Raw genomic sequence first — 10,724 nt, 5'->3', positions numbered from 1 at the left:
ATTTGATAGTAGTACATTGTACACATACAAGAAGTTTTTAAAAACTAATATTAATAAAATAATTTGTTTCTCAAATGGAGTAGAAAGAGAAACTAGCAGAAGGAAATAGTTAAGTAGATACCTGGGTTCACAATATCATACATGTTTTTATGTTAAATGTTTATTTTCTATAGATCTGATACATATCTATAACATTTGGATGACTTGTTTAAATAGGGACTGTCAGTGATCAACCGCTAAACTTAGTAATGAGTAAGAGTGGAGAGAGGCTAAAGCTATTATATTTTTTACATTTGCTTTGGAGATATTTATGAGTGCTGCTAAAGTGTCTGTTGGTTGCTCCTATATTTTAATTCACTCAATATTTCCATCAGATTCATCAACAGCATGGAGGGTATAAACCAAACAGATGTCCTACAATTCTTTCTTGTGGGACTAAGTGATGATCCAGCTGTGCTGCCACTCATTTTCAGCCTTTTTCTCTGCATGTATCTGGTCACCATCCTTGGAAACCTACTCATCATCATGGTTGTGAGTTCTGACTCCCACCTACATACTCCCATGTATTTTTTTCTCTCCAATCTTTCATTTGTTGACATGTGTTTAAGTTCAACTACCATCCCGAAGGTTCTGGTGAACATGCAGGTACAGGATCAGAGTATAACTTACACAGGCTGCCTCACTCAAGTCTGCTTTATTTTGGAATTTGCTTCATTCGAAAACTGTCTCCTTGCTGTGATGTCCTATGATCGATATGTGGCCATTTGTCATCCTCTGAGATACACAGTTATCATGAACCCCAGCTTCTGTGGTTGGCTAATTATATTGTCCCTGGTAATTAGCCTTGAAAACACTCTTCTACTTGGTCTGACATTATTGAGGTTGTCCTTCTGCATAGATGTGGAAAACCCACTACTCTACTGTGAACTTGCTCAGGTCATCAAACTTGCCTGTTCAGATACCCTTATCAATAACATTCTGATATATCTTTCAACATTCATATTTGGTGGTGTTCCAATCTCTGGAATAATTTTCTCTTATACCAAAATTGTCTCTTCAGTTATGAGAATATCTTCAGTGAAAGGAAGGTACAAAGCTTTTTCTACCTGTGTCTCTCATCTGTTAGTTTTGTCATTGTTTTATGGTACAGCTCTGGGGGTTTATATTTGCTCTGCTCTGACTATTTCAACAAGAAGTACTGCAGTGGTTTCACTGATGTACACTGTGGTCCCTCAAATGATAAACCCCTTTATCTATAGTCTTAGGAATAGGGACATAACGGAAGCCTTGAGGAAATTTCATCTGTGACATTCTTTTCAAACACATCGTTGGCTTTGGACTTCATTGTTTAGAATAAGTCACACTGATAGCATTCCTTATGAGTCAGAATGCATATCTCTTCTTCCACTATATCATTGTGAATGATGAGATGAAATATAATAAAATTTATATTTCTTCTTGTCTTTGTGTTCTGAGTATGGTACTCTATCTACATCTCAGATGTTTGACACATTTCTTTTACTTTCTAAATATAATTTGTTTTCTCACTACATATAAACAGAGACTTAGATAGGGGCTTTAGTTTCAGTGAGATGTACTGCTGATATATATGTGTAATTAATTTAAAAATCACACTTACATGCATTTATGAGTTACAGTATGGTATATATACACTCTTTAAAGTGGGATATATGGAGATGTGTATCAAAATATATGCATTATTTAGTATTAAGTTTAAGTCAGTTATTTTTGAGTGACTTTCAATCAATACACTTTCGTTCACCTCAAATAAGGAAGGCAAAGGCAGATTTTGACAAGTACACTTGCAAATATTAATGAGTGTATTAAGATCATTAGGGCTCAACTTAATTGAGAGTGTTTCTATAACCAAAGTCTAAATCCCTTATCCCACCAAGCTCCTTTCTTAGGTGATTCTAATTCTACAGAAAAATTCATGCATACTTTGGTTCCAAATGCTTTTAAAACACTGTAGATAACTGTAGACTCAGCAAGCACAAGGTGCACACACAGACAATGACATGAACATTTTATGTTCATGTTTACTTCAATCATGGTATTATTTAGGGCTTCTGCTCCTCTTTACAAACATTGCAGTCATGGGAAAGTTGGACTAATTGTCTACCTTCTGATCTATATGAAATCTTAGTTGCATCTTGCTGTAAGGTAGAGTTTTCTCTGGTAAATTCAGAGGGTTATTTTCATCACACTCCATCTCTCTTAGTGCCTGTTGCTTTCTTTCAAGACACCAATTTGTGTCATTCTCTGAGCCTTAGAAGGGATGTTATCTTATTATCACCTCCTGCAAATAACTTAATATTGAACTATTAATATATAGCAATAGTACAGTTCACAGCAAGAATGTTTATATTTAGAGTAGTGCAAACACTCATGAAGAGTATGTGACCCTAATTAATAAGTAGAAGGTCCATCTAATGAGCAAATCATCATAAAAGTCTAGATGATCTATATCATGAATGCCTATCTATCTAACTCAGATAAGGTATCTATATTGTTTATCAATTCTCTGGGAAAGCAAAAATAAAAACTACAGTTCTTTAGTTCTGGTAAGGGCCTAGGCACATATATGAACAGCAGTCAATATTTATAAAACCATTTTCTTTTGTAATACAGATTTCTTTACTTGTGGAGTGTTTTAATACAGCCAGATCATGCAAGCATAGGTACAATTTAATGAGTTATCTGATAATCTGGCCACAACCTTGAGTTGAATAAAAGTTGAAAAAAAAACATTATATGTTTCGAGCACCAGCAAAGGAAGGAGCTGCTCATAATATGCAAGCTCCTTGGGGAAAGGAGACTTTTAGTACTGTCAGGGTTTCAGACTGGATACCTTAGATATGGCAACATCAGAAATATCACCTATTGTGCAATGCAGGCATGCATATGGGATTTCATATACATATAAATATTTGTGTGTATATATATACATATGAAATATATATTACATGAAATGCACAGTCAGAATTATATGAAAAAAATCTAAAAATAAGATGAAAACTTTGAAAAGTTTAGTATACATTCAAGAGACCAACCCTAAGAATCTACGGAATACAAACTACAAAGCAAATAAAAGGCAGAAAAGATGATGCTAAATTATCACATATGACAATGTAGATAGCAAATAATAACTAGTCAGAAGAGACAAAGAGGGTCATTATAAATCAATAAGGAAAATAATATATCAAAACATGATAAATATTTTCAGTGTTCATTTACTGAAACTTGGGGCTCTAAATTTTATAAAACAAACACTATTATATATAACACACCACATAGGCACAGAGAATACTAGTGGAAACTGAGTACACATTCTCACATATCTAGAATATACTTAACCAAAAAAATCAGGAAAGAAACTTGAGAAATAAATTATACAGAAATCAAGTGAATTTAAATACTCACATAATTGAAGATTTTTGTAAGGCATGGAAATTTTCTTAAAATTGACCTCATTATAGGCAACAAAATAATTAATAAATAAATCAATTAAGTAATTCCTTGCATCTTATAAAATGACATTATATGGAACAGTAATAATCAAAGGAAAAGAAAAAACTATCAACTTCAGAGTGGTAAATATGGGAGGTTTTCAAAGAAGAGCAGTTGAAAGTGAAATAAATTATAGGGAGGAAAGTAGTTTGATTATATATCAAACAACATAGCTATATAAAGTGAAAAATAAATAAGTCAATAACAAGGGAAAAGTTTGAAACCAAATAAATACTTGGAGAATGTTAATACACATTTTAAGCTTAAGGATCACTGAAGAAATCAGTGGATTTGGAAGAGAGGGGAGGTGGAGCAAATTTCAGAGGAGTTGGAGGAAGAAAAATTGTAATCAAAATATATAGAAAAAATATATTTTCAATAAAAGAAAAGAAAGAATGAAATAAGAGTAAGAGCAGAACTTACAAGAACTTCAGTAATACAGGTAAGAAAAGCTAACATGTAATTTTATGTATTTAGTTGCTACCATTGGGAAATAAAAAAAGCAAGAGCAGCAAATGATCTAAGTCTTTGAATTTCTGCTATATCTGTTTTAATGTTTCTCATTTCATCTATGTTTCTATTTAAAAATAAAAATTGTAGACCAATATCTCTGATGAAAATAGATGAATTATTCACAAAGAAATACTTTTAAATCAAATTCAAGGATACATTAAAAAGATCTACTATGATCAAGTTACCTTCATTCTGGGAATGCAGGAATAGCTAGACATACATAAAAATGGTAATCCACCAAAATAGCAGAATCAAGGATAGAAACCACATTAACATCAAATTAGATATTAAAAAGAATTTTTGACAAAATTCAACATCCTTTCATCATAAAGTCTCAGAAAATATATTGATAATGAGGATGTATTTAAACATAATAAAAGCAATAAACAACCAGCCTTCAGCTAATATCATGCTAAATAGAGAAAACCCAAAGCATTTCCTGTTTAATATAGTGCTTGAAGTCTTAATCAGAGCAGTAAGATGAAAGAAGGAAATAAACAGATGCAGCGAGGAAAAGATTTATCCTTATCTGCAGGCTATGAGAGTTTTCCTCCAGAAAACCCCAAAGCTGATAAATACATTCAGCAAATTAGCCGGCTTCAAAATTAATACACAAAAATCAGTACACCTCATGTGTACAAATGACAAACACACCAAGAAAAAAATCAGGAAGCAATCCAGTTCACAATAGCACCAAAAATCTTGGAATAAATCTAACCAAGGAAGTTAAATTCTTACATAATAAAATTTTAAGATATTGAACAAAGATATTGAAGAAGATAACAAAAGATAGAAAGTTGCTCATGGATTGGTAGGACTAATACTTGGGAAAAGCTATTACAAGTTCAATGAAATCTCCATCAATATTCCATTGCAATTTTTCACAGAAATTAACTTTTTAAAAAATTAGACATGGGAACCACACTCACCAAAAAAAAAGGAAAGGGGGAAAAAAACTAGGGTAGTCAAAGTATCCTGAACAATAAAAGAACTGCTAAAATAGCACCTGTCCTGATATTAAAAAATACCGTAGATCTATACTTAAAGTTATGGTACTGATATAAGCAGAGGCGCAATTCTCAAAGGAATGCAAATGAGGACACATATAACCCACATACCTACACCCCCTGAGTTTTGACAAAGAGGCCGAAATTACCCACTGGAGAAAAGAGGGCATCTTCAACAGTTGGTGATTTTCAAACTGAAGAGGTGCATGTAGAAGAATGATATTAGATCCTTATCTCTCAAAATGAACAAAATTCACCTCCCAAATTCAACTAAACATATGACTTAATACTTTTAGATTGGTAAAAGATGAAGTGGAAAATATACTTGGATTCATAGGTATAGCACAACACTTTTTAAACAGCAGGAACCACATTAAGATCAAGAATTTTATAAATGGTACCTCACAAAACTAAAATGTCTGTAAAACAAAGGGCACCATTTGACTGAAGAATCAGCCTAGAGAATTTGAAAAATATATATTAACTATGCATCTGACAAGAGGTTAGTCTCTAAAGTAGACAAAATATTACAAAAAACTTCAGAAACAACAATTAAAATGGAATATGGAAATAATCAGAGAATTCTCAAAATAGTAAATACAAACAGTTGACTGAAAGAAAAATATTTCAACATAATTATCCATCAGGAAATTGAAAATTGATACTACTTTGAGATTTTATATTGATTATTTTTCTATTGTGATACAATGTCATGACCAAGGCAAATTACTTAGAGTAGATAAAGTCTGTTTGGACTTTGACTGAAGATGGTGAGAGTCCATAATGGCAAAAAAGGTATGGTGGTAGAATCAGGAAGCTGAGGGCTCACATCTTAAAGCACAAGAACGAAAAAGAGTTCAAACAAATATGACTTACATTTTTAAGCTCTCAAAGCCTACCTCCAATGACACACATTCTTCTCCAAGGACACACCGTCAACTTGGTCCTAAGCAGTCACATGTCTAGTGGCTATACCATAATGTAAAATGCATTTATTCCAATATCAAAGTCCCTATAGTCTTTCACATTTGCAGTACCTCATAAGTCCAAAATGACTTCTAAGACTCAAGGCAATCTCTTACTTATAAGCCCCTGTAAAAATTAAAAAGAAAATTACATATCTAAGCATTACCATTACAAAGAGGAGGAATATGGGTGTGGAGAGAAAATACTGGACAAAGTAAGACATGATTCAACAGGATAAATGCCAAATCTTCTAGAAACATGTCTAATATCTGAGACTTTAATTTCAAGGGTATAGTTGTCTTTGTCCCTTATGATCCCTTATTTTTCATGACTTTAAAGCAAGAAACAAATGAATGTCATTGGCAAGTTAAACTATCAGCTCAGAATACCTTCACCCTCCAAACCACATGATCAGCAGCTTTTTACTGTAGTCATTTTCCAAAACCAGGGAAGTCCTTATGCCCTTTTTCACAAGGTAGAAACTTAACTTGGTATGGTCTTGAATTTTGGGCTCTATTTACATTATTCCAGCACTTAGCTGAAGGCTTTTAATTAATTGTATCTTAATCATAATAGCCAATATAAAATAAACTATAGCATTAACTTGCTCAGCTATGGGTAAAGAGCAACATTTTTCACTGATTGTAGGAGTGGTAACTTGTGCAACTGCTGCAGAAATCAGTGTGGAGTTTCCTCATAAATCTTAGAATAGTAGTCTAACTATAATATTCTTTTGCATATACCCAATGGACATTATATCTTACTATGGAGTTAATTGCACTTCCATGTTCATTGTTGCTCTATTCACAATAACCAGGAAGTAGAAACTGCCTAGATGACCATTGACTGATAAAGAGATAATGAAAATGTGGCATATTTACTCAATCAAATATTATTTAAATGTTAAAAACTTAAATTATGAAATTCACTGGCATGGAACTAGAAGTAACCATCCTGAGTGAGGTAGCACAGACCCAGAAAACAAAACAAACAAACAAAAACCATGGCATGCAGTTCTTATAAATGAATGTTAACTTTTTTAATCTTTAGGTCTGTGTATAACATTTTGAAGACCAAAATAAGTCAGGAACCATTAAGAAACAGTGGCAGAGGAGGGGTTCTTTCAAGGAAGGGGGAATATACTGCAGTAACATAAGAGAGAGAAGGAATAACGGAACAGGAAGAATGAAGTGGGGTGAGGATGAGAGAAAAGGAATAGTGGGCAAGGTAGAGGAGGGAATACTGGCAGGGCAAATGACAATAAAGGCTTATTGAAAAATCCACACAGAAACCCACTTTAGAACCTTATATATTCAGATAAGCGTACACATTGAGTTAACCTACAGCAGGATGGGAGATAATATCTAGATTCCATATGGCACTGGACATCACAGTTATTATGGTGGCTGATAGTCATGCACACAAACAAAATGGGTCCTGTAGACCTACTTGGAGTTCGAGGTTGGATTCCTTAGTCAGTGTTTATGATGTACAGCAATATACAACAAAAATAGTTAATAAGTTTATAAAGCAGATTTTCAAAGTACAATTCTGGAGAGCAGGCTGGCTCAGAGCACAATAGTTCTTTCAGCTAAGCCTAACTATGTGAGCTTAATCCCTAGGACTCACGTAGTGGAAGAAAAGAACAGACTCTTGCAAGTTTTTCTCTGACTTCCACGTGTGTCATAGCATGCACATGCCTCCTTCATAAATAAATTGAAATAATGTGTAATAAAATACCATTTAACAACATTCACTAATAATTCAGTGGAGTGAAGTTTCACTTTTTCTAATGTCTTTGATAACATACAGTATTGCTATTTATAACCATATATAAAAGTCATATCTTCAATGATAAAGTAAAATTAGCTTTGCTAGTATTATCAGTTACATAGTAATACCTTTGTACATAATTTTAAGGGAAAATGTAATTTGTTAGATAAATAATATGTGATATGCATGTAAGGTAAGTGTCTTTAGTTAGGGTTTCTATTGCTGTGAATAGACACCTTGACCTCTGCAACTCTTATATAGGAAAACATTGAATTTAGGCTGACTTACAGTTCAGAGGTTTAGTCCATTATCTTTATGGTGGGAAGCTTGACATCATGCAGGCAGACATGTTGCTGGAGAAGCAGTCAAGAGAACTATACCGGGGATTGGCAGGTAGCAGGAAGAGTGAGCCACTGGGCCTGGCTAGAGCTTCTGAAACCTCAAAGCTCACCTCTAGTGACACTTCCTCCAACAAGACCACACCTACTCCAACAATGCAACAAATCCTAATCCTTTCAAATAGTGCCACTCCCTTTGAGTTTATGGGGGCTGTTTTCATTCAAACCCCCACAGTCAGTAAAGTGAACACAAGAATAAAACAGAAAAGAATGATGAAAACCCTCCTGAGGAGTCATTACAATAGTGGTAATGAACTCAGTTCTACACTTTTTGGTCTTTAAGGACATGTATACCAGGAACAGAACGGTATCATAGATGTTTTTCTTGTGGGCCGCAAGAATATATTATAGAGATTCAGTTGTGTATTAAAGCTATACTTTGACCGGCCAAGGGTCTGCTTAAAGGCAAGCCATTTATCATGGAATATTTGGTGTTATACAGTTTTTAATATTTCAGCTGTCTTCTGCTATGAAATTCTTGCGTGCTCAAATATTCCCAGACCATTTGGCAAACAGTTCAGCTCCTCAGACCTGCTGAACTTCTAGGTAACTAACTCCCTCCCTCGATGAGCCTAGGAGACAAGTAGGCTGTAGATGCATAGCTTTGCTTCTTGTGCAAATGAAGCTCATACCATCCCTAGCCTTTAAGCCTAGTGGCTTTCCAGAGCAATTGACTGAAGACAACAGGGCATTTTGCATAACCAGGTGCAGTGAGGACTGGAGCAGAATTCCAGAGACACAGAACCACATGGCCAGAGAGAGGAGAGGAAGAATGAAGGGTAAGGTAGGAACAGCTGACACAGAACCACATGGCCAGAGAGAAGAGAGGAAGACAGAGGTTGATTAGAGGGTAAAGCAGATCTCTTGTAGAGTTTATCAGGGCCAGGGGTAAGAAGCCAGAGAGGATATAGATGGGGGAAAAAAGAATGGAGGACAATGAAGATCAGGTCAAAAGCATAAGAGCTTAACTAAAACTATGAGGACAGGAAAACGGCACAGAGAGGAGCTGAATACAAGGACAGGGCTGAAACTGTGTAAATAGAATTGACTTAGAAGAATAAAGTGAATGGACTAAAGAACTCAATGTGCTTAGATTTATTTGATATCCCTCAGATTAGTATGCTTAGCTGCTTATAGCATCTGTTCTGGACCCTCATAGAAATCTCCTCAAGGCAGGCAGGCACTTGAGGGGAATTTGTTGTGTTTTAATGAGGACTTTTAGATATTATGATGCAAAGATAGAAAAAGTAAGTCTGAGAACACCTCATTCAGGTCTATCATTCAGGACAGAATACCCATTCCTCTTCTTAGAGAATATCCTTCTTGAGTAGAGAACAATTGATCAGTATATTTGTGTTTCACAGGGGTACATTTTTATCTTCAATAATCAGATAAATTATTGGGTTATTAGTATTGAAAATAATCTAGTCACACATCCAATGTTTTAGTTAGCTATGATTCACATATTTAACTTATCCATGGTTCAGTTCATGATATTTCCTACATGTTTTGTCATAAATATTGGCTAAAAGACTTCCACTGGAGGGATTGTGACTCCAACCCATCCACATAAACTCTGACCTATCATTTGCCCTGCCTACAAGATATGCTAAAACAAAGTTGGCACAGAAATTATGAGAGTGATCAACCAATGACTGGTCCAGCTTGAGACCCATACTATGAGAGGGAGTCTATCCCTGGCAAAGCCTGGAGGGTCAGGACAGCCCAGAGACCTAAAATAGAACCAAACACAACTGGCAAAAAAAAAAAAAGTTCAATGAAATGGTTCCTAATGATATTCTGCTATACTCATAGATAGTTGCCTAGCACAACTGTCATCAGAGAGGCTTCGTTGTGCCTGTGTCTTGAATCCCCTAGAGACCACCAAGGAGCCAGTCTCCGATGCAAGCACATAAGGGTCTTTTTATTTTCAGGTTTAAACCTGAACCACCACCCTATGCTCTGACACAGCAGGAGGGAAATGTTGCAGTGGCCAGGGACTCAGGGGTAGGAGGGTTTTTAAAGGAAAAAAACACAAGCCAGGAATTACAAGCCTTGGCATTTTGAGATTGGATAAAAGGGATATGCGGCAAGGTGATTTTTTTGAAACTATTGGTCTAGACTTTTGGCACAAAACCAAATTTGTAACTATTGGGTTAGACTTTTGGCACAGAACCACAACCTGCTGACAGGATTATCTGGATATGCAGACAGCATAGCTCCAGGATCATCTGGATCTTGTTAAATTTAATACCCTATTTCTTAATTGGCTGCTTCTAGGGTATCTGTTTAGTTGCCATGGCACATTCCTGAGATTCTTCCTGGAACTGAGTACAGCCCCTGGTCACTAGGTGGTCTATGATGGTGGCCCTTTCCTATGTTGGAGTCTATAAAGTCAAGTCTAGGTATTCCTATTGCCTTCACAGTTTCATCCAGAAACTGATGGAAACAGATGCAGAAACCCACAGCCAAACACTAGGTGGACCTTGGGGAATCCTGTGGAGGAGAGGATTATGGGAGTCAAAGGTACCAAGGA

At 35.3% G+C, this 10,724-nt stretch overlaps 1 protein-coding gene across 1 annotated transcript; it reads left to right on the top strand.

Annotated features, from left to right (window-relative positions):
• Positions 1-372: 372 nt before the first annotated feature.
• LOC128102417 (olfactory receptor 7G2-like) lies at positions 373-10,468 on the top strand. Its single transcript, XM_052726172.1, has 2 exons — positions 373-1,304; positions 10,408-10,468. Exons 1-2 carry the CDS (start codon positions 388-390, stop codon positions 10,466-10,468), a joined length of 978 nt encoding a protein of 325 aa, XP_052582132.1. The 5' UTR covers positions 373-387.
• Positions 10,469-10,724: the final 256 nt, after the last annotated feature.

The sequence above is a fragment of the Peromyscus californicus genome, unplaced genomic scaffold (genome assembly GCF_007827085.1).
Source record: "Peromyscus californicus insignis strain IS unplaced genomic scaffold, ASM782708v3 Scaffold_11__1_contigs__length_118956290, whole genome shotgun sequence".
Taxonomy (NCBI): Eukaryota; Metazoa; Chordata; class Mammalia; order Rodentia; family Cricetidae; genus Peromyscus; species Peromyscus californicus.
This window is presented reverse-complemented; position numbering and strand designations above follow the sequence as displayed.

Coding starts and splice junctions, on each gene's coding strand:
- LOC128102417 (XM_052726172.1), top strand. CDS start 388: ATGGAGGGTATAAACCAAACAGATGTCCTACAATTCTTTCTTGTGGGA. Junction 1,305..10,407: donor GCCTTGAGGAAATTTCATCT/GTGACATTCTTT, acceptor CAGACAGCATAG/CTCCAGGATCATCTGGATCT.